This window comes from Pempheris klunzingeri, chromosome 10 (genome assembly GCF_042242105.1).
Source record: "Pempheris klunzingeri isolate RE-2024b chromosome 10, fPemKlu1.hap1, whole genome shotgun sequence".
Classification (NCBI taxonomy): domain Eukaryota; kingdom Metazoa; phylum Chordata; class Actinopteri; order Acropomatiformes; family Pempheridae; genus Pempheris; species Pempheris klunzingeri.
In genome coordinates, this window is record NC_092021.1 from 380,001 (window position 1) to 404,675 (window position 24,675).

Below are 24,675 nucleotides of genomic sequence, written 5' to 3' on the forward strand. Positions count from 1 at the left end.
TCAGACACACATCCATTTGCAATAATTCAACTGGCAACTTCACATGTTGCTCTCACGTCTGAAAAGGCACCTGAGCCACTTTTACTTAAAAGTCAAGACAGCAATCTTACAAGGTCAGACCTGGTAACTTCTCTGCAATGCTTTCAACACGAGTCACGACACAAGTCTGACCTGAATGCGGTCAGATTACTGTGGAGGGCTGTCAGGGGAAAGGAGCAGCCAGAGACTTATATGTGCATCGGAGGAGACGGACGAGAGTCGACACCCTCCTGGCTAATGGCAAAGTCGGGGATTGCAGCACACATTAGGAACTGACCATTAACACTAGGAATCATCTTGCAGGTCACACACACGCAGCCCTGTGCATTCGAATGCATGCACATACGCACACATTTAGATCTGCACACCCACCTCCTGCACAGGGGCACACACTGCAGAGGGATCAGCTTCCTCAGTGCAACATGAGGTGGCATCTTTAATGGCTGCTGACATGGTGTGATTTCCTTCTCTCAGATTCCTCTCACCAGATTCTTTCCACGCTGCAGGTCAAGTGAAAGCACTTTAGGAACCGATACGGACCCGTGTGTGTATACACAGACAGCTAAATCCACAAATGTGAAATGTCTTTGAGGTCAAACATTTTACAGGTGTTAAGTTTTATTTTAACATCTGCCCCTGAATCAACCTCAACACTGACACAAACATTCAAAATGAGGCAGGTGCTGTGAACGGGGGACTGCATAGAGTTACAGGGAGGCTGAGACAGGACGTAGAGACCGCTCATATTCTTATCGCTACCTCCGTGCTTGGTGTGGTACTGCCGGCCCCCGCAGTGGGCCCACTGCTCTGTGCACCTTTAGAAAGCCATATTCTCCTGCCAAGAGCAAACTGACTGAGCCTACTAAATCCTCTTCTCCTGTAAAGATCATACATAGAACTTTGGGTATGTTAAAGCTATTTCCCAAATGTACAAATATTTACACCTGCCTCTGGGGATCAATCCAGTCCCATCTCGTCTAAAACATGGGAATGGACTGAAACAGAAATGACATAATCTTCCCTCTGATCTACACTTCTGAGTGCTGTGCCTGAGCCAACCACATGCTCCACACTATGTCATCCACAATTAAGTCAGTGAGATAAAGGACAGATGACTGTGGAAGCTTGCAGATTTGGCCTTGCCAGCCTCCCGTCTCCATGGCAACCAAACCCTGAGTAGCGAGGTCTGCGATGGGGTGGCAGGAAATGCAAACCCTGTATGGTTAGTGAAGCAGATTTGAGGGTTACTAATGGCTGCATCATTGGTATGAGTCAGAGATCGGTTTGCTCAGGTGTCCTGTGCACCCAGATACGCAGCCATCTGTCACCGTGGCTCTCAGAGGTACCGCGATCTGTCGCTTATTTGATGACCGAGCCACATTGGAGTGTTGTCAGAAGCCGAGGAAAACAGTTGCACTTTCACACAGAGGGCTTGTACTCTGAAGGATGGAGCTGAAGCTGTAATTCTACAGTTCCCCTCCCCTGTCTGCTCAGTCCTACTGGAGACGCAAAGATCTGACAAAGGGTCACAAATGAACGAGTGAATGAGAAAATCTATCATTATTAAAAGACCAGGAGGTTTGGACCATTTTCAGCCACCGTGCTAGTGAGTTTTCAGGAAGCTGTTTCAATCAATCAATCAACCAACCAACCAACCAACCAATCAATCTTTATCAATATAAATGTCTTGTGTTCACTCATTTAGTTTGTCTGGTTTTTCTACATGAAATCTCCAGCAGTCCCTTTCACACCAGGCTGAACCCTCGCTGGCTCAACGTTTCAAGCCTGTTGCACCTGTAGGCCCAGCAGACAGTGATGTGATGTGAGGGCTTAAAACACAGGAAGGGCAGCAAACACAAGATGCTCAGTCACTCCTCATCGAAAGCAAAACTTCACATTATATGATCTCATGATGCAACTAGTGTATGAAATGTGTAAGCAACTCCAGTGATCATATAAATGAGATGGACTAAACTAAACCAAAGCTGCAGCTCCACACTACGGAAACATTTCTTTCAGGCACCATTCCCTAATAATCATACCAAGTATCTTGATGCAAAAGTCTGTAGCTCTTTCCCAATTCTGGAGAGTGCTCATATGATTACACAATGAGGATAACACAAACTAGTGGATGTGAGAAATGAAAGAGACAAACTATATGCATCACTGAACCAAGCCAGCCTGTCACATACTATCGTCTACCTCTATCTGACAGGCTGGCAGCCACCCGGGCCGCAACCACAGCACTGCTCCCTCCTGCCTCTGCTTCCTCTCGGAGAAAGTCACAGGCTGATTCACTTTGTGCTGTAACTTTGATTAAAAAGTGTTTAGCCAGGATAAGGTTCGGATGAGAAAGACGTATAGACATATAGATTAGTGTGTCACTGGCTTCCACCGCGCATTTGGACGTGTTGTGTGTCTGCACTGACACATGCGCAGATATCAGTGGGGGTGCAGTTATATAAGATCACTGTGGTTGATCCTCTTCTTGCCAAAACTCTTTAACTTCTACCTGTGCACATATGTCCTCTGTTTATTTCTAGCCATATGTGCTGCGGTGTATATCCAGTGAGTCTGACTGTTATTTTTATTTGTCAGCTCAGTGCCACTTGAACGTATAAGAAAAAAAAACATCAGATGGCGCCTTCTTTGGTTGTTTGATGGTGATGACTCAGCTCAGAGTTTGGCAGGACACCAAGGCTAGCAGCCTGGCTTCCACTGTGAAATACTCACTGTTTAATACGATGGGGTCTATTTGATGTGCTGGTACACAGGTGCACACTTGCTCACACCGACCAGCTCTGTGAGGACAATAAGGGGCTATTTGCAGGATGCCTGATGAATGGGATCCTTCTAAATAACTCTGGCTTGTTGCTGCGCACAGGTCGATGGTTACAATACAAGCCTGGTAGCTCTGTGAATCTCTCCATGACTGCCGTCCTGCCATTAAGATGCACTGAGGCAACACGTTTTGCCGACTTCCAATGGGGACACATCCACTGTGTGAATCAGCACTGTGCTAACTTCATGAAGGCGCTGTTTGTCACCAGTGTATCACCGTACCAGAGCCTTTACACCAGTATCTCCATCAGGACAAGATAACAAGGTTGCTAAGCAACTGGAGCCTGGCAGCATGTTTCTTTCCTCCAATTAAAAGATGAAACTTGCCCAAGAGGGAGCAGGAATTCACTGATGGATCTACTAATTGCTAAAGTCCACAAAGACCCAATAATCTTTTTGACCATGTTGTTATTGTAACGACAAAGTCTGGGGGCAGGATTGTCATGTCTGATACACATAACTATTGATCGGATTTTAAAATACAGCTGATGCTATTGTATGTTCTATCTCAGATAGAATAGGTGAGTCAAGGTTTCACATATTCACTGCTCAGCGCTTCAAATTTACATTCAGATGTATTACTGAGATTCCACAGTTAGAAGAACAAGTGAAAGAAAGACCAGACATGTTTTCACTCTGTTCGACCTCCGTGTCTGAGTCTGTGTGTGTAACCTGCTACAGGTTTGTACTGACCATGACAGACAGACAGTAATGCTTGGTGGTTACTGTCGGCACCAAGTCAAACAGAGGTGTTTCTTTTTGTGTAATGTTACATTAGATTCCAGATGTTAAGGCTGTGTTTAACTGTAATTTTTTGTCATTGTCAATAAAGCTAAATATTCAACCAATACCTGTTGATGAATGGATAATAAATGACTTTGAAAAACATAATATAATGTCTTATAATTGGATGATTATCAGTCCTGTGTGATGTTATTCTCTCTCTCAGTTTCCTTACCACCCCAATAGAGAAGTAGTTGTTGACGATGCAGTAGGGGACAGGGTCTCCCTTCTCCTCCTTGTCATCAGGGACGATGTCTATGTTCCAGCGGTCCAGCACCACCTCTGTGCTGTGCTCGATGTCCCGAAGGAACTTCAGCAAGCTGCCACCCTCGTAACCTGCCAGAGAGGAAGGAGCGATTGGTAAAAACAAACATGGGAAACAGCCCCAGAATATTGTGCTCAAAGTACACCCCTGTCCACTTTTCTGTGGTTGGTGTGTGGCTGTTCTTCTCAGATTGTTCCAGTTAGTTCAGTTCAGTCTGAGGCACTTGCCTCAAATAACTGAGATTTCTAGCTAATGATCACACGGTAAGATTTGGCAGAAATGGCTCTGCTGATTGAGGGGGCTCTCAAAGAATCAAAGCTGCGGCATCGATTCTGCTGAGAGAGCTAATCCCCCCTTCACACATGAAGACGATCTTTTCAAGTTAAATCCACAATAGGAAATGTCACATAAGAACGAGGCTGGAATGGTGGAGAAAGCTGCGGCAGCCAATGGCACTGTAATACCCGTGCTGAGCCAATCATCACGAAGCATATGCCTCACTCAATACAAGTGTGACTTCAGTGCTGAAATATCACAATGACATCTTACATCACATAGAGAATACTGTGCTTCCAACTATGTGGAAGGAGATCAGGGAAGTCTGATTCCTGTTTCAACGTGACCGTGCCTTCATACACAAAGCCACAAAACTGAAGTTATTGTGCTCGGCCCCCGACACCTTAGAGACACCTTTTCTAACAACATAACTGCTCTGGATGTCATCACTCTGGCCTCCAGCTCCACTGGGAGGAATCTGGGAGTTATCTTTGATCAGGATTTGTCCTTTAACTCCCACATTAAACAGATTTCCAGGACCTTTTTCCATCTATGTAATATTGTTAAAATCAGGTCCATCCTGTCTATTAGTCCACACATTTGTCACTTCTAGGTTGGATTATTTCTGTTCCTTATTATCAGGCTGCTCCAATAAGTCCTTAAAGACTCTCCAGCTGGTCCAGAACGCTGCTGCTCCTGTTCTGACCAGAACTAAGAGAAGAGACCATCTTTCTCCTGTACTGGCTTCTCTTCACTGGCTTCCAGTAAAATCTAGAATAGAGTTTAAAATCCTTCTCCTCACCTCCAAAGCTCTTAATGTTCAGGCTCCATCATATCTTAAAGAGCTCATAGTACCGTACTACCCCACTAGAGCACTGTGCTCCCAGACTGCAGGTCTACTGGTGGTTCCTAAAGTCCTCTAAAGTAGTGATGGAGCCAGAGCTTTCAGCTATCAGGCTCCTCTCCTGTGGAACCTCCTTCCAGTCTGGGTTCGGGGGGCAGACACCCTCTCTACATTTAAGAGTAGACTAGAAACCTTCCTTAGTGATAAAGCCTATAGTTCAGGACTGGATCAGGCCTTGGACCAGCCCCTAGTTATGCTGCTATAGGCTCAGACTGCCGGGGGACTCCCATGATGCACTGGGCTCCTCTCTCCTCCTCTTCCTCTCCATCCTGATGCTTCATGTCTCTTTAATGTCTGTTACTAACTTGGTATCTTCCCATATTGCTAATTTATTAGTCACATTCCTATTGTCAGTGCTATAGCTGCTGTTAGTATTTTGGTTGCTGTTTGTGTTGTCTCTCTCTCTCTCTCTCTCTCTCTCTCTCTCTCTGTCTCTCTGTGTCTCTCTCTCTCTCTCTCTGTCCAACTTCCACCCATCTAATCTAATATCTGATGCTGCTCATGTGGTGATTCTTCAATCCTTAATGTTGAATTCTGAATCGTTGGGTCTCTCTCTAATAAAAGAGTTTGATCTAGACCTGCTCTTTATGGAAAGAGTCTTGAGACAACACTGTTGTGAATTGGTGCTATATAAATAAAGATTGATGGATGGATGGATGGATTGATTGCCAGGTCCATTAAACATGGTTGTGGTTACCCTGATGTACCAGACTGCTAGCCAGGCCACATCACCCAACATCAATGTTGGTCCTCACTGATCCTGCTGTTCGGTTTCTTATGTCTGGTCCAGCTTTTACATCAACCTCCTAAGTTAATTGGTCGAGTTCATCTTCAATATCCATGTATCTTGTCCTTCTCATCCACTTTCTGGTGATTTCCCAGATCTTAGATCTAGAATCTTGTCATGTAAACACATGTTACAGGCCATACCTTAGATCTGGTCCTTTCTCCCCATCTACGAAGCTTTCTCTGATAGTTGACCCAAAGCTCAGCAGCAGCGCCTGGTGGCCTGGCTGATTAATGTCTGCCTTTCTATCCTTGCCTAGATTATCCCTCTCAAAATCAGACAGAAAAAACAATCTCACTCTGTGGCTTCATGAACAAGAGACAATGCAGAGCCGAACGTGTATGGAGAGCTACCAGGCTCGTCCAGGCCTTGCCTCTTATTTAGGGTGACCGATTCTGTCGTGATCGGTTCCTCCACCACTAATACTGAACCTAGCCCAGAGTTAGTTGAGGAATTGTTGAATTATTTTGTTCAAAGACGGAGAGTATCAGGCCCCTCAGGGTTTCAGTCACACATGTCCTCACTGCCACTGGTATTTTTACTGAAACCCAATCCTGTCCTTGGTATTGCATCTCATCTTGTTGCTTATAGAAGGTTTGAACAGAAAGAAAGAGCAACTTGGTGTTTCTGGCTGTCTGTCCACCATCTTGGTTTCCCACTGGGTAGCAGTCAGTGTATGAGATGATGCAGCAGCTTCACCGTAGTGGCTGATGTGCAGCTACGCCATCAAAACTCATGCATATACAAGAAAAAGCTTTTGAATAGCTGCACACTGTAGTGACCTCTGTGCATGAAAGGGTTAATTGAAGTGACAGATGACATGCTGCTTGCTGGAGACCATGCTGGTGGAAGCTCCATTCTGGTTCTGTAACGCCTTCTGCATACATATTAGTCAGGATTCTCTCTATCGATCAAAACGCTGCCGCTAGGATTATTACTGGTTCAAGAAAACAAGGTCTCATAAGTAGAATTCTGGCCTCCCTGCATTGACCTCCATATGTACTCTATCTCCATCTTTTCATATTAATTTTAAAATTCCATTGTTTACCTTTAGTGCTTTACATGACCAGGCCCCTAATTATATTAAAGATATACTAACCCCTCTGAGACCAGCGGTCAGTGGCCTTCTGGTCGTTCTCTGAGCCCGACTGGTGATGAAGCAATTCATCTTCTTCTTCTGTACGTAAAAACTATTTTATCCATAAAATAACTTTATCCATAACTCGTTAAACTTGTAAATGTATTAGAAAACAAAAGCCTGGATATTATTTGGGATCAGAGTAGTAAAATTAAATTGAAATTTACAAGAAAAAAACTAAAACATTCTCTGAGATCATAAAGTCATGAATGTATGAGGAAAAAAAAACCTATTCAGAGTAAACATACTGATCTGGAGGAGGCGATAGCTTTGGTGCAGCAGGAACAACAACACAGTGAACAGGAAGGACATCGCAGCCATGTCCTTACTGCCTCACCTCCTCAGTAACGTGTGCGTGTGGCGTTCACTGCCAGCCTCGTCTGTGCTGTGAAGAGGTTGATCCAACCTTGCAAAGTAAAGCCATGGGGTTTCTTAACAAAAACAGATGTTTTCCCCTCCCTCCCCCTCTACCAGATATCACAGAAATATAAGATATAAGAGGCTGCTGTAATGCTGTAATTAGGATAAATCAATACCATCCATGTAAATCCATCCAATGAGATATTCCAGTCTGGACCAACGATGTGGCCCCACTGATACTGACTGAGCCTTCACAGAGGTCACCCTGCTGAGGTTAATATCCATCAGGCTACGTGGCTGCAGAGACCCCAGCTCTTACTTCAGTGTTTTTTTCTGGGAAAGATGATCTGTTCAACAGAAGTCCCAAAGCTCCCAGGATCTGGCAGCTTATTAACAAACTATCATTCATAAGCTGTGCTAAGTGTTCTGCTGCTCCTCCAAGCATCAAGCAGTCGTAAGCAGCCATTCTAATTACTGGCCCAAAGTACTGCAACAAATCAATGGCTGGCAGAGGATTTACACCACCAGTGCTTTGCATGTTAGCAGTTTTTAATTTGACATAAAAGCTCCCACTTTCCTCTTCTGATCTTTCATTTCCCATAAGCATGCAGACACACGCCTGCCTTTAGGATTCTAGTGGACACCTGAGAGCCTCCCTGAAACTACACTCGTTCTTTAAGTACCAAAGAGAACACCAACAGAGTGTATCGACTGCTGTCAAGTCAACCAGCGTCCTGTTTTAAGCCCATTGCATCTTTATTGAACCAGGCTGAATCTTCACAGATGATCTAATGATCCTTATTTGGCTTTAAGGTTGAGAAAAAAATCATCATATTTTGCTCTGTGTGACAGTGTCATATGTTCTGTATCAGCTTATTCTAAATGGTCTGTATTTGTACAGCTCCTTTCTAGTTATTTCAACCACTCAAAGCTCTTTTCCATCACATCCTCATTCACCCATTCACACATCATTCATCCAGGAGGAATCTACGTTGGAGGAGACTGTTCTTTCACACAGTTGGGGTTCAGTGTCTTGCCTAAGGACACTCTGACATGCTGACTCATAGCTGGAGATCAAAAAGTGGACAGGGGTGTACTTTGAGCACCGGGGACCACCGACCTTCCGATTGAGGGACGGCCCACTCTACCTCCAAGCCACAGCCGCCCCTCTTCTAATATTCACTCCTAATGAGACTCCAGTAAGTATACTGAGGAGCACAAAACCAAACTGGGTGAAAATATTCCAAATTTGTTGTCAGACCAGACAGTTTGTGCTGGTCTGGTTTGGATTTAGTTTTTATCATTTTACGTTTTACATCTTACGTTGTCTACACAGGGATGGATGTCACACACACACACACACACACAGATGACTGAATGAGTGCCTCACCTCCTCCCCAGCGTAAGCAGCGAGCCAAGTCGTTCCCTGTGCCCAGAGGGAGGATGGCCACTGGAGGGTGCCTGGCAAAGTTGGCCTTATCTGCACAGGTAGAAGACAAACACACTGATCTTAGATTTGGTTTGTCCAACAGTCCTCAAATCAACGGGTCCTTGCTGAATATATGGTTGAATTAAATGAAAACTCTATATTCATAGCTTCAGCCAGTACATCCGTTGGTTATAACAGCATTATAATCAGGTGAGATGTAACACAGCCATTTCTAGCTCTGTTATATGCACCTGCCACTTCATTAGGAGGTAAAACCAAACGTGATCACACCTGTGATGCTGTTAATAATCCCTCGTCACAAAGGGACGTCTGTCTGGAAATTGTCATGGATGTTTTCACCTTTGTTTTCTCTGTCAAAAGCTGATGGTGGGTTTGTTTACAACCTTCTACAACCCTCTCACTGATCATGTTTGTTACCCCACCTAATTACTTTTTAGTGAAGCCAGATTTCAGTAATTAGCTTGGTGACTACAATGTTATCATAACCATGACTGAAACTCTGCAAACAAAATCCAACTTGTAACTATTGGTAAGTGTATGGCGCTCCACTCGTTCACCCGGAGGACACGATCTGTGTACCTATACAGTCGAGGATCCAGCCCACGGTGCCATCACCTCCACATGCAAGCACCCGGAAATCAGGGACATCGTGGAAAAAGTTGAGCCTAAGAGGACAGAAGACCCAGCAGATTTAACGACACAAGGCTCCTCAGTCACCACGTGAACGTATATTATAAGGTGATCAAAATGTTTTTCTAATGCTTGAGATGAAGTGAACAGAAAGGCTGATGGGCAGAGAGGCACAAAGAAAGACAGAAGGACAGACAGAGTATGTGTTAATCAGGGTGCCCTCTCCAGCGTGTTCGCTCCACACCTCTCCCTAGAGACCAGCGTCAGAGTGTGTGCCCTTCAAAGGGACCTTTAATGTGTGTTGGGACAAAGGTGTCGACAGTAGCTTTCATCTGTCTCTGTCATGAGACAGCTGCACAAGGATCACCGACCCCTTTCACAGCAGCCACCTGGTGCTGCACAGTGATGAGCCTCTGAACCACGTCCACATGTTAAAACTGGACAGCTGATTAGTACAACTTGTTCAGTGTAGCTAGGGGCTTGCTGTGGCGGCGCTAACAATATGACAGGCTCACTCAACATTAACTTAAAGGATAAATATGACAATATACTATTATTTCCTTGATTTCAACAAATTCCATTAAAAGACCAAAACCAACATTCAGTTGATCCTACTAAAGTATTTCCTACGCACCCAAAGCCTCACATAGCATTTGTCTCTTTGCCCTGTTGCTCCATTGTTGTCCAAAAACTATTCACTACAAGGAGCACGAACACGGGCACTGTAGTAGCACACTGGCAGCTGGGGCTATAAATCCTCACAGCAGCATCAAATGTTCAGCTGTGAATATTCCCCAACCAGAGCACTATTTACTCCTGTTTGAGAAGTGTTTACTAAAAGCTACAGAAGTTTCAGGAAATTACCAAGCCTTCTTAAAAAGCAGCCCCTTTATTTATTTGAATAAGACCAGTCTGCAGCGTCGTCCAGCACTTAAGTTTATCGTAGCTCAGCAGGGCGACATCTTTCAGCGAGGTGCTGTGTTAGCCATCAAATAGGAGCAGGGATGGACTGGCAGGTCACGTTTTATTGCGAACGCCATATGTCTCCTGTTTACCTTGTGATCATCATGATGAAAGATCAAATAGTTGCCACTGTGACTTATAAAATCTTGTGCCAGAGTTTCTCACTCCGCTGTGCTGTGCTTTGGTGTCTGACAAGCCTTCATACAAACAGATCTATTATCCAACTGGACCAGATCTCATGTCTCACTGGTACCTGAGACATTGCCAGCTTTGCTCCTTTAGGTCTAAACAGCCTAAACACATACTCTCAACCAGCTCCCCCAGGACTGGCTCTGATGTTACTGTCTTGCCAGTGGTGCACTCAAATGAAAGTAGGCGGTGGATTATTTCTGGATCAGGTCAGATGATGCAGAGGCCATGAGGCAAACTACCCTCTCTACTGGACATGCAGGGAAACTACAGCAGCATGCACCCGCCATGGGGACACTTCCACAACATGGAGCTGCGTACCACATCCGGCCAAACCCCTCCATGTCAGTGCTACATTTTAATAATACCACGTGTGTGTGTGGCTATGCTTCATGTATGACAGCTTAGGAGGAACATATGCATTAACAAAGGGCCACGTGGAGGTTTACGGTGACGGGAGGGCGGAAACCATGTTCGTAATGATTGAAGGTACAGTGAGGAACTACATTCCCTAAACAAATTACTGGGAGTAAGCTGCTGCTGAGCCTGTTGCTAAGGAGCCCATGGTAACAGTTGTGAAGAGTGGAGCTGAGGGGAGGTTAACCCTCTACGTGACAACAGACCTTCATTCAGCCCTGTGTGTTTACTGGTACGCATGTGTTTACATTAAATTCTCTCCCCCTCTCAGCTGAAAAACTCTCCCACTGCTCAGCAATAACAGCGTTACATCACTTCATTTAAGATCTGAAAAGGCCCCTGCGCTCACACGTGTGGCGCTGGAACAACAGACCATATGCACTTGTGAAAAGATGCCGTTGAACATGACAAAAGAGCTTCATTATTAATAATTACATAATTACAGTAAGAATCAATTACAGCAAAATGTTCTTGGACTGAGATAGTGTGGAAGTTTTCATGAATGGAATGACACTGAAAACATCAGTGCTTGTGCTCGACGCTGCATGTATCATCTGCAGCATTTTCCCATAAGAGCTGAGTGCGTCACTGGGCGCTTGTCCTACAATGGGCTCTTGAGGCAGCAGCTCTGCTAGTCGTGACTGAGAGAAGACATGCACAGACAAGGGAGGGCAGAGACTCTCACAAGTGGAGGTGAGAGGATGCTTCACCTTCAAGCTAAAGCATTTAGAGCCCCTGTGCTGTGTTGGGCATTTTTCTTTTGCCAACGAACAAAAGGTGCAACAGCATTTATTTAAAGGTGCAAGCTGTGCTCAGGTCAAATACACTGCGTGACATGGCGGTAATGCAGCGTTCCCATTCCCCTGCAGTGACCTCCACTGCAGGCTAGTGGTCTGACAGCACAGCTCCTCGCTGACCCAACAATCATGGTCTGCGTGTCTACTTCACATTCATGATGTTCCACAATACAAAGTCCTGATGCAGCTTAAAGCCACGGTAAAATAAAATGACTAGTAAAGCCAAAAGCCGAAATAGACACGATAAACCTGTGATCAACTCAAGACCTGAAGTCTGAATAAGCCTTACAAGTGATGCACTGATTTCTATTTGATATATTTGAAATGATTAACAACATCCTAGGACAGAAATGATAATGTCCTGCTCTATCTGTTCAGACTTACCCTACCATTGGTCCCCCTCGCTCCAAACTGTACACCTGCCTGGGGTTTAGCAGGTACCTGAACTTCCTCAGTACCCTGGAAGAGAAGAGAAGGAACAGCTCAAGTAGTGGCACAATATTCATCCACATGTTAGAGGAATGGAAATGGTTAGTTGGCCTCTTAAGGTCCCTTCATAATAGCAGCCATCGTGTCAGGATGTGCTGGAGGGGTCTAATAAAATCTCGAGCAATCTAAACTGTGTCTGGTGAGTTGTGGGGATATGATAATTATTTTAACTAGAAAAGAAAATCCTCCACTTTTATCGTCCATCTCTGTTGCTCTGCAGCCTTTTATATACCATCAGCCATACAGTGTGGGCGCTGTGGACACATTTCTGACAGACCACTACTCCGAAGATATAACAACAACTATTTCCTTGTCGTCCCTTGTCCCACTTGATCCCGCTCACACTCATGCACACATTTCCTGTGCATCACTCACTGAAGAGCCCCAGAATAAAAGTCACAGGATAAATGTGAGTGTGAGTGGTCGTCTGTCTCTATGTGTCGGCCCTGTGATCGACCGACGACCAGTCCAGGGTGCACCCCACCTCTCACCCAGTGTCAGGTGGGATTGGCCCCATGGCTGAAATGTTTGACCTGCTGGTGGCGCTAGATGGACAGTCAGAGGATCACCGACGTTAAAACAATTCATCCTCGTGTAGGTACAAACAGCAAAAAATTAAATAATTCAAACTGATTTGAATGTAAAAAGTTTGTATAACAAGCAGAAGCTTTTATGGGCTCTGATGAGTTGCTGCAGTCTAAACATGTTATGATACTGAAAGTGAAAAAGAGAATTACCGTAGCCTCTGGTTTCCTGCCCCAAATGATTGTTTGCTCTTGTGATGTCTATTAATAGAGAATAATTTGCTTTCTAATGGTAATAAAGAGTGTGTTGCTATGGTAATGAGACAGGCTGAGGCAGAGCAACAGCATATGATTGGTCTCTGTTGAGTGGGGGGTGGGGAGCAAAGCCACACTGAAGACACTTGTGTAAAGCTTGTCTTTAAATTACAGCATTTTGCAGACATTGTGGTGCCCTCTGTGATAGAACTCAGCTTCCTGAAGTGTGCAGTGATTTTCAGATAATGGCTCAAAACAATGTTATCAACATTGTCACTTGATCATGACATTTGTGGGCATCTGCAGGGACTGAACACCATCAAGTCCACGTATGTGATCCTGGCACTGACAGTGACAAACTAAAAGTCTAGATTCCTGCTGGGAATCAGGGTCACACACACTAAACAAATAAATCAATAGTTATTCAGTGGTTAGTTGTTAGTATGGAGGATCATTTCACCCAGGATGAAAATGAAAAGGGGAAATGTAAAATTAAATGAGCAAGTGGTATCCAAGCATTATTAAATGTCCAGAAGAAAAAACTAAACTCATCACGGAGTTCCCAGCTGTTACTTTGAAAAACTCAAAAGTAAAGAGCACTAGTTTTCATTAGTAGAAAAAGTAGTCAGGTTTCTGTGAAGCCAACCAGCTGTCGTTATCACCTCTATGCATGCACTCTGTACATGATAAGACAAGTGAAGAACTGTGGAACAGGCCCGTGGGTGGTGGCAACTTACCGCTCCCCCTGCCGCCCTCCACTCTTGGGATTGACCAGAACCAGGAGCGGGTGAGTACCTGGCAGAGGGCTGATCTGGAGACAGGAAGCAGAGACAGACTCAGACACCCGCCAAACATGACGTGGTCACTTAAGCAGCCGACAGGATGTCAGCTGCTGGATGCCGGACCAGCATACCTGCAGTGCCTGTCCGTCTCCAGGGGAGAATTTGAAAGTCTGATTGGTGTCATCAGGGCTGGTGCTGGGGGGCGACTCCCCCTCACCACGCTTCACCACAGAATGACGGTCCTGTGAAAAAAAAGGAAGACTGATGGATAAGCAACGAGGGGTCAGGGGTGTGATTTACTCCACACTGATTCCATACCTCAGGATACAAGACCAGAGGAGGAAGACTGAGACGGAGAAATAACTTTATCTACCTGCAGGCACCTTCCCTTTGTAGGGCACTCCAAACATTGTGCAGGTGCATGGGCCTGGTGTTACTGTGAACAAGTTTAATATGCATAGAAATCAGCTTGTCAATGAGACGCCCAAAAATAGAATCATCAATAGGTGTGAAATTGAGGCAGGTGTTTGGTGGCCATCGGGCTGTCGTGACTCGTTAGAGGAAATCTGATGAATGGCAGCTCAGTCATCAGTCTGGCCTTTCTCCACTGCCTGTCCAGGGTGTGCTGGCAGCGGGCCAACAAAGACAACCCAAGTGTGCTACCCAGCCCCTGATATGCTCCCTGCTGGGACCATGTGTGAATGTGTGACCACTGGTCCCTGGTTCTCCTCCCAGCTGGACCTTCCTGGGAAACCCCCAAAGGGAGGCATTGTGGGCCATCTAACACTGCACAGCTTATGTGCAATAGCAAATGTGTTTTGTAAGAAATGCAATGAGGATGACATTTTTCTCAGTGTTTCAAGGAAGGTAAACTGTCCACAGAAAGTTCTTCATACACGGAACAGCAGCTGTGGTCGGCTTGGAAAACACATCAAATCGTTCATAGAAACTTTCCGCTCACCAAAACAAGTAACCAATTCACAAAATATGGCAAAAAATGTTGCTGTTAGAGCTGTGGTCCTTGTTGGAGTGAAGATGACTCAGACAGTCTGGATAGTGCTGAGCTACAGCTTAGCTGACAAGTGGATAGTGTAGCAGAGGTAGTTTGACTTGTTGATGTTGCATTTACAAAAGACAAGTTATAGACAAACCTCAAAGACTAGAGTTCAGTCTGGATGTGTCTCAGACGTGCTGGTTGATGATGGTCTGGACGCTGCGGTTTGTGGTGCTGCTGAACTGTATTGCTGTGTTTCTACTCTTTCGGCCACCCCATTGATATCATTATATTATAGCTCAACACAACCACAAACTGAAACCTCCAAAAGGATTCTAGGATTTATTGCAGGACTGTTGTATTAACCTGCATTAGTTTTAGCTTTAGCTTGGTGTACCTAATAAACTGGCAACTGAGTGTATATTTTAATCCATGACATGACATACGGTAAATTCAAAGTGGCCACAGTCACTGTTTCAGTCAGCAAGCATCCTATGGATGCCTTTGAAGCAGCCCTCTCAGCCTACAGTAACAGTTTGATTACTGAAACCACACGTGTGGACATGAACATAGTATCAGCTGTACATATGTGCAGTCGTGTGTGTGCAGCAGGGAGAAGCGTCCTCACCAAGACGACAGGGCAGATGTACGACGGCAGCAGAGTGTGGTCCCTCAAGGCTCCTCCATCACACTCCGGCTTCACATTAGATGCACACTTGTTATGGAGCTACAGAGGAGTCGAGAAGCACAGACATGAGAGCTGTGGGTGTGATCCATCTGTGACCCTCACTATATCCAATGTCACCGGCATTAAAAGCTTTACTGACAGTATGTGCACACAGTTTGACACAGTGTCGTTGGAGAAGTCGTCCAGTGGCATTTCTGTTCTACACACATATCAATAGTTTTCATGTTAAAATAAGAACAACGTCTTTGTGAAGTGGACAGCATCCCTCTGACAGCAGGATTAATGAGGAGCATCTCCCAGTCAGTGGTGACATCTAGTGGATTTGAAAAGCAATGCAGAGTAAAACATGCAAAGGTGTGGAGCTGCTCAGACCTGCTGATCCCTGTGAAGTAAACTCTGTAATGGTTGTGGTTAAGGTCAGCTAAGTCTTCAGGACTTGATGTACCCTCTAGTTGCCAGTGTATTATGTGCACTGAGCTGAAACCAGTGCGGTCTAATCCAGCAGCCCCGCTGGAATCTGTCATTTATCAGCACGTTCAGCTCTTGTTAAAACTGTGGACACGTGTCGATTCAACCTCATCATTATGGGGGATGTAGTTTGTAGTACTGCTGAACTGTATTACATTACACATGAGGCCTTTCTGTTATTTAACTGTCCCCCATTCATATAAACGGAGTGTACAAAATAATAGAAATACCTGTTGGTTTACCAAGCATACAGCTGGATCACCACCTCTCTAAAACACTTCCAAAACCCTGAAAATGACAGACTTTATGGCAGGACTGTTGTCATGGTACCTAATAATAAACTGGCAACTGAGTTTAAGTTAATGCAATGTACTGATGTGTGTGTGAGGAGTCGGAGAGGCCATAACTCATCGAGTTAATCTTTGTGAGCACTTTTTAATACCTAACGCACTAAGAGAAGGATAAAGCACAGAGATGATACGACTGTAATGAATCGATTAATACTACTGCATACTTACAGTGCTTTTCTGCTGGTCAGTACAGAGTGTGGGTGACGGCAGATGAAAGAGTTACCTGGTTAGACTTATCTGTGCCTACATGAGGCAGCGACTCACAGTGATCTGACACCAGACGCAGTGCAGGCCCGTCAGGCCCTGGTAACACTTGATGCTTCTGTGACAGCGGTCACACATGGTAGGAGAGTTACCCTCTATCCACACATGCTGCATAGCCTGGAGGGCAAGAGAGAGCACAAACATTTAGCATCTCACAGTTCCTTTTTGATTAGTCCAACCAACTGAAGACGTAAATGTGATTTAGGGTTTAGAATCAAACCCAAAAGTGCAACACTGCTGTGAGAAACCACGAAACAGGGCTGAAACAAAGGCTTCTCTGATGCTAAAAAGCTCCTACACAGAAATATACCGTGACTGTCAGATGTGATGTTTTTGGGCACTCTCCTTGTCTGTGTCTCCCCCTGCCTTCACTCCCTTCCCCCGCTCTGTCTGTGTGTGTCTTCTCATGGGCGTGGCTCATCACCGAGGTACACCTGCTGCTCATCATCCTCATAACTACCTACCAGAGATACCATAACTACCGACCTGAGATACCATAACTAACTATCTTAGATACCATAACTACCTACCTGAGATACCATAACTAACTACCTGAGATACCATAGCTACCTACCTGAGATACCATAACTAACTACCTGAGATACCATAACTAACTACCTGAGATACCATAACTAACTATCTTAGATACCATACCTACCTACCTGAGATACCATAACTACCTACCAGAGATACCATAACTAACTATCTTAGATACCATAACTAACTACCTGAGATACCATAACTAACTACCTGAGATACCATAGCTACCTACCTGAGATACCATAACTAACTACCTGAGATACCATAACTACCGACCTGAGATACCATAACTAACTATCTTAGATACCATAACTAACTACCTGAGATACCATAACTACCTACCTGAGATACCATAACTACCGACCTGAGATACCATAACTAACTATCTTAGATACCATAACTTCCTACCTGAGATACCATAACTAACTACCTGAGATACATAACTACCTACCTAGGATACCATAACTACCTACCTGAGATACCATAACTAACTACCTGAGATACATAACTACCTACCTAGGATACCATAACTACCTACCTGAGATACCATAACTAACTATCTTCGATACCATAACTACCTACCTGAGATACCATAACTTCCTACCTGAGATACCATAACTACCTACCTGAGATAGCATAACTGACTATCTTAGATACCATACCTACCTACCTGAGATACCATAACTACCTACCAGAGATACCATAACTACCTACCTGAGATACCATAACTAACTATCTTAGATACCATAACTACCTACCTGAGATACCATAACTAACTACCTGAGATACCATAACTACCTACCTGAGATACCATAACTAACTATCTTAGATACCATAACTAACTACCTGAGATACCATAACTACCTACCAGAGATACCATAACTACCTACCTGAGATACCATAACTAACTACCTGAGATACCATAACTTCCTACCTGAGATACCATAACTACCTACCTGAGATACCATAACTACCTACCTGAGATACCATAACTACCTACCAGAGATACCATAACTACCTACCTGAGATACCATAACTAACTACCTGAGATACCATAACTACCTACCTTAGATACCATAACTACCTACCAGAGATACCATAACTAACTACCTGAGATACCATAACTACCTACCTGAGATACTACCGACCTAAGATACCATAACTAACTACCTGAGATACATAACTACCTACCTAAGATACCATAACTACCTACCTGAGATACCATAACTAACTATCTTAGATACCATAACTAGCTACCTTAGATACCATAACTACCCACCTAAAATACCATAACTACCTACCTTAGATACCATTACTACCTACCTAAGATACCATAACTAACTACCTAAAATACCATAACTACCTACCTGAGATACCATAACTAACTACCTAAAATACCATAACTACCTACCTGAGATACCATAACTAACTACCTAAGATACCATACCTACCTACCTTAGATACCATAACTACCTACCCGAGATACCATAACTACCTACCTTAGATACCATAACTAACTACCTGAGATACCATAACTACCTACCTAGGATACCATAACTACCTACCTGAGATACCATAACTAACTACCTGAGATACCATAACTACCTACCTAGGATGCCATAACTACCTACCTAAGATACCATAACTACCTACCTGAGATACCATAACTACCTACCTGAGATACTACCGACCTAAGATACCATAACTAACTACCTGAGATACATAACTACCTACCTAAGATACCATAACTACCTACCTAAGATACCATAACTAACTATCTTAGATACCATAACTAGCTACCTTAGATACCATAACTACCCACCTAAAATACCATAACTACCTACCTTAGATACCATTACTACCTACCTAAGATACCATAACTAACTACCTAAAATACCATAACTACCTACCTGAGATACCATAACTAACTACCTAAAATACCATAACTACCTACCTGAGATACCATAACTAACTACCTAAGATACCATACCTACCTACCTTAGATACCATAACTACCTACCCGAGATACCATAACTACCTACCTTAGATACCATAACTAACTACCTGAGATACCATAACTACCTACCTAGGATACCATAACTACCTACCTGAGATACCATAACTAACTACCTGAGATACCATAACTACCTACCTAGGATGCCATAACTACCTACCTAAGATACCATAACTACCTACCTGAGATACCATAACTACCTACCTAAGATACCATAACTAACTACCTGAGATACCATAACTACCTACCTAAAACACCATAACTACCTACCTGAGATACCATAACTACCTACCAGAGATACCATAACTACCTACCTGAGATACCATAACTACCTACCTAAAATACCATAACTAACTACCTGAGATGCCATAACTACCTACCTAAGATACCATAACTACCTACCTTAGATACCATAACTACCTACCTCAGATACCATAACTACCTACCTGAGATACCATACCTACCTACCTTAGATACCATAACTACCTACCTAAGATACCATACCTACCTACCTTAGATACCATAACTACCTACCTGAGATACCATAACTAACTACCAGAGATACCATAACTACCTACCTTAGATACCATACCTACCTACCTAAGATACCATACCTACCTACCTTAGATACCATAACTACCTACCTTAGATACCATAACTACCTACCTGAGATACCATAACTACCTGCCAGAGATACCATAACTACCTACCTTAGATACCATACCTACCTACCTAAGATACCATACCTACCTACCTTAGATACCATAACTACCTACCTGAGATACCATAACTACCTGCCAGAGATACCATAACTACCTACCTGAGATACCATACCTACCTACCTTAGATACCATAACTACCTACCTGAGATACCATAACTACCTGCCAGAGATACCATAACTACCTACCTTAGATACCATACCCACCTACCTTTCTTGGTCATTATTGGAGGCTCTGTGTTGTCGGAAATGGCATTTTCAGTTAATTAAGTGAAAATCCTCCTGCCAAACCCGCCCTTGCCCGTCACTAATCGTGCACCCCCACTGATGACCAGAACTCCTATGCTGCCACTATAGTGTGTGTATAGTGAATGTGTAGATTATTTTTACAGTAGTCAGAAAATATTGAAAAACGGCCAGAGGTCATGTCCTCAGGTCGCTTGCTTTGTTTTTATTCTCATCAGTGAATTGCTAAAAACTCCCTCCCATCAGTAATTTGCTTTGCAAAAGGCCTGACAGCCATAACCCAGAAGACGGGCACCAGCATGTGACCTGAGCCAGAGGAATCACTTTGTAGAGCCTCATCACATCACTGCTAAAATCCAGAGGACATTAAGTAGATAAAAAGGCCGGCATGAGCCCATAGACCATCTCCTGATCACTGCTGCTCTGCTGAACACAGGCTGACAGGCTGGTGAGTGTTCCTGCTTCATTACATCAGTGCGTGCTATCAGCACGCGGTGTATGTGCAGAATGAAGCCTTTCATGCCTTTGGTTTGTACTCACGTTGGTGTGTCTGCGTGACTTGGCGTAGGTGCTGATGCAGGCAGCGATGTCTTTGGACACGCACCGCTCGTGCACTGTGTACTTGCATACTGTAGGAAAACAGAGTTCTTACAGTTCTTTTCAGTTCTTACAGTAGCACAACATCACAAACCAGCCTCAAATGGTTGACTTGTTCCTAATATATTTAATTAGGAAGTTTAATTAGTGCTATCTTAAACTGGTCCTGTCTTATCTTAATTATCTTAAAAGCGTGGACTTTAAATCCGAGCACTACGTCAGACATCAGTTCAGACAATAAGTGCGAACCTAACGTCTGCTCCCTGGTAGGATTCAAACATTAGTGAAATGACACAGGATAACATTGTTCCTGTTTTAATGATGACTGTGAGGACCTTCAAGTGAAAAAACAACACTGACTCGGACACAACAAAGTCAAGTCAAATCTGAGCCTGAAGCAGCGAGAACAGGGACAAACAGAGAAAGATGGAGAAACAGCCAAAGAGACACTGGCAGGGATGGAGAGGAGGGGGAATGAAATGGAGACAGACAATGGAAGACAGAGAGGTGGCTGACACTCACAGGAGCAGCAGAGGCCCTGCTTACGGACTCCAAGCAGCATCGTGTGGCAGTAGTTACAGTACGCTGGCTTGTTGAAGTGCTTCAGACGCCAAACGTGCTGCCCGTCTTCCTGTACATTCTAGGAGGACACAACAATGTACGGCCTCTGGTCATTATTGTGCAGGGAATTCTCAGGACGCCCCCACCCCCATCCCTCGAGAAACAGAAATAATAAACCATTAAAAATGAAAATAAGTAAGATATAAAGATGTAAGTATAAAACGAGCAGAGCGCGAGGAGACAGAGGAATAAGACTGTACAGATCTAAAAGATACAGAAGGTCCCTGATATGAAGCAGCAGTAATAATAGCAGCACACAGAGTTAAAGTGCAGCAGTGGCCTAACATGGTGTAATTCTGCCTCTGCTGTCATTTAAAGTAGAAAAGAGTGCTGCCTTCAAGACCTAAATAACCACCGCTCCAAAAGCAGGGCACGTTTCAGTGAGTGTTGCTGACTGAGAACGGATCTCACACCAGCCAATGAGGGCTCTGCTAACGGAGGAGCAGGAGAGCGTCACGTGTACCGTGTCCATGCCCAGCAGGACCAGTAAAGGGATGGTGGTGAGGCCTCCTCGGATCCACTCCTCCAGCGTGACCGTCCCATCTCGGTCGTAGTCGATCTCTTCCATCATCTCCTTCAGTATCTACAGGGACACACCCGTACAGTATGCTCTGAGGCGCAGACATTATGCTACAGGGACAGTTTGTGTTTGCTGGTTCCACAAACAAATGTTACACTCAGCTTTGTTACTGTTTCCTGTTAGAGGTAAGGATAGACTCAGCTCAGGGCTCGCTCTACGGGTGGAAACAGTAGTGTAAAGTGATTCTTTTTTACTGTATTTAACATTTGTTTTTTCATTTTAGTATAGATTTCAGACTTTGTGGGTTTTTTTCCTACATTTTTGGAACTAAAATCCACCTACTAGGTGTGACTGGAGGTGTCAAGTGGCATTACAAAACCTTCACGAAGGGGCCTGGTGACATTTCTCTTCCTGTTCTGCTTCAGACTTGATTGCAGTAAAGGGTTTGCTCACCGGTCTCAGTTCTGTTGAGTCCCACTCCAGATACTCTGCCACATGCACCATCTGATTGATGATACGATCCAGCTCCTACAAGAAACATCCAAGCTTTACCCTCTGCTACAACAATCACAGCCTCAGCCAGAGACGTGAAACCTTTGCTGCTTGCAATGTGAATAATGTGCTTGAAGTCAGAGTGTGTGTATGAGCGTCTGTATGTGTCTTATGTATTTCCCTGCATGTATTCACACGAGAGGTTATCTGCTCATGTGATCACTTCAGCACACGACTAACATGAACACAGCCCTTACAAATGATCTCATGCAGGTTCAGGTTTCTATTCTTAGAGCTGCTGTGTGCGAAGGGCAAACAGAGAGACAAAACCCAGGGACACAGATGAAGGCAGGGAGGAGAAAAAGCAGAGGGACACACAAAAACAGAGGGAGACTCTCACCGAGCTGTCCAGAAGCCCATTGCCGTCTGTGTCGTACAGCCGGAACATGACTAGAGGGGAAAGAGAAATCAGAGATCCCATGATGACTCAGATACCATCGGCTCTCTGAAGCTCAGGAATGATTGTTCCTGGACCCCCTCCACGCGGGGTTAAAGAAGCTACTTCTGGGGGCCAGTCAGCAGAGATTAGCCTTGGCTCTGTGCAACAGTATAGCCTTGGACACTACAGAAGTCAATGGGACACAGCGGGGCTTCAGCATGCCACTGGCCTGCCCTGTGTGGGAGGTGGCACCACCATATCTCAGGCCCTGGGGGGGCAGCCAGTGGAGGAAGGAACTTATTACTGTTATTACTCAGCCTGAGCTGACATACTACATCCAACAGCTGCTCCCACTCCATATCCCCCCACCCCTGTCACTCACACTCCAGCTTGTCCTCCGGCGTCCCCCTCTCCAGCAGGGACAGGTAGCAGACGATGTCCTTGAGAAAGACCACCTGGGGCGACGGCAGGGGGGAGCCTTTTTGGGGCGACGGGCTCCTCCGCAGTGACAAATGCTTCTCAGAGCGGCTCCTCTCTGTGGACGTACAACACAAGTGTTCAAAGCTACTCACGGCACCCATCTGTGTGTCTCCTCTGCTCTGGTTCCTCTGGTGGAACTAACGGAACGAACGGAGGAGAAACACGAGCACTGAAGCACACATCTGAGCCTTAGTCTGACACACGTACTGGGTACTACCAGTACTACAGGCAGAGACCAAAGAGAGCAGTGGAGAACAGGCTGACTAAACACTATCTACCATCACGTGACAGGGACGACCCGTGAACAGCTCTGACTGGATTAGCAGCACCTAGATGGAACAAGTCATGTTACAAATGATGGCACTGTAAAACCTTCAAATGCTACACAGCGAACCTTTTAGTCACCTTGCTTTTAAAAACGGGAGATTTTCAAACATCCGACCTCATGTTTCCTCTGTTGTTTCCAACAAACAGGATCTATAAACGTTCATTAGACTCCTTTCACTAATCACAGCCCAGCAACTAAATGTCTGGAGGGGCCGTCGGTACAGCTGGGCCACACTCAGATTCCACAGCACGTTTTTCTCCATGTCAGATTGTCTATGCAACTCGATGTTGTGGTTCAATGTACCGCAATACAAACACGTGACAATATACATCATGGACATGAGAAATGAACTGCAGCACTAACTGCATTCTAAATCTCATCAGTTGCGGCACCCAAAGGTTTCCACTCGTATCATTTTATTTGCAAATGCCAATTAAAAGTTCTCCATTAATAAGGTGCTCAGAGGTCCCAGCCCAAGGCTGAAACATAGTATGTCCAAATATAGGCCCGTCTGGGAGCAGCTAAACTCACCTGGTGAAAGTCTGGGGGACACCGGCGACCTGGCAGGACCAGCGTTGGGGGTCAGGGCGTCTGATGTTTTGACCTGGGTGCAGGGCGATCGGCTGGGCCCCCCTGGCGTCTGGGCCCCCGTCCCTGAGCGCTGAGAGGAGGAGCGAGATGAACTAGGGGAGATGGCGGCTCCCGAGCCTGCTGTGCCCATCACACTGGAGTGCTCCTGTGTGTGTCGGCCCATTGCAGACAGGATGCTTTTCCCATTCATCCCTGTTGGTGCAGACACCCAACAAGACGCAGGGGATAAGTGAAAAGAGACGAGGGGGAAAAGAAGGCACAAATTGTTGAACAGACATTCTGGGAGCAGTGAAGGGTGAAGGCAGTGGATGTCAGATGTGGAAAGGAATACTTTACTGTGAAACTTCACAACAAGCAGATGAAATTACAACACTGCATTTCAACAAATACCATTCACAAAGCGTCAAGTCATCCACTGATCTACAGGCAAAGTAC

General features: G+C 44.8%; 1 protein-coding gene across 1 annotated transcript in view; it reads right to left on the reverse strand.

The window, feature by feature from the left end:
* Positions 1–24,675, reverse strand: part of LOC139208135 (diacylglycerol kinase beta) — a 77,678-nt gene that overhangs the window by 39,178 nt on the left and 13,825 nt on the right. The window contains exons 6-20 of the mRNA XM_070837715.1: positions 24,181–24,432; positions 23,224–23,376; positions 22,803–22,852; positions 22,364–22,438; positions 21,854–21,973; positions 21,292–21,409; positions 20,713–20,801; positions 16,654–16,770; positions 15,512–15,610; positions 14,021–14,131; positions 13,845–13,918; positions 12,224–12,298; positions 9,423–9,508; positions 8,784–8,873; positions 3,839–3,999 (exon numbers count right to left, since the gene is read on the reverse strand). Of these exons, the coding sequence (XP_070693816.1) occupies positions 3,839–3,999; positions 8,784–8,873; positions 9,423–9,508; positions 12,224–12,298; positions 13,845–13,918; positions 14,021–14,131; positions 15,512–15,610; positions 16,654–16,770; positions 20,713–20,801; positions 21,292–21,409; positions 21,854–21,973; positions 22,364–22,438; positions 22,803–22,852; positions 23,224–23,376; positions 24,181–24,432 (1,670 nt within the window). The remainder of the gene's footprint in view (positions 1–3,838; positions 4,000–8,783; positions 8,874–9,422; positions 9,509–12,223; positions 12,299–13,844; positions 13,919–14,020; positions 14,132–15,511; positions 15,611–16,653; positions 16,771–20,712; positions 20,802–21,291; positions 21,410–21,853; positions 21,974–22,363; positions 22,439–22,802; positions 22,853–23,223; positions 23,377–24,180; positions 24,433–24,675) is intronic.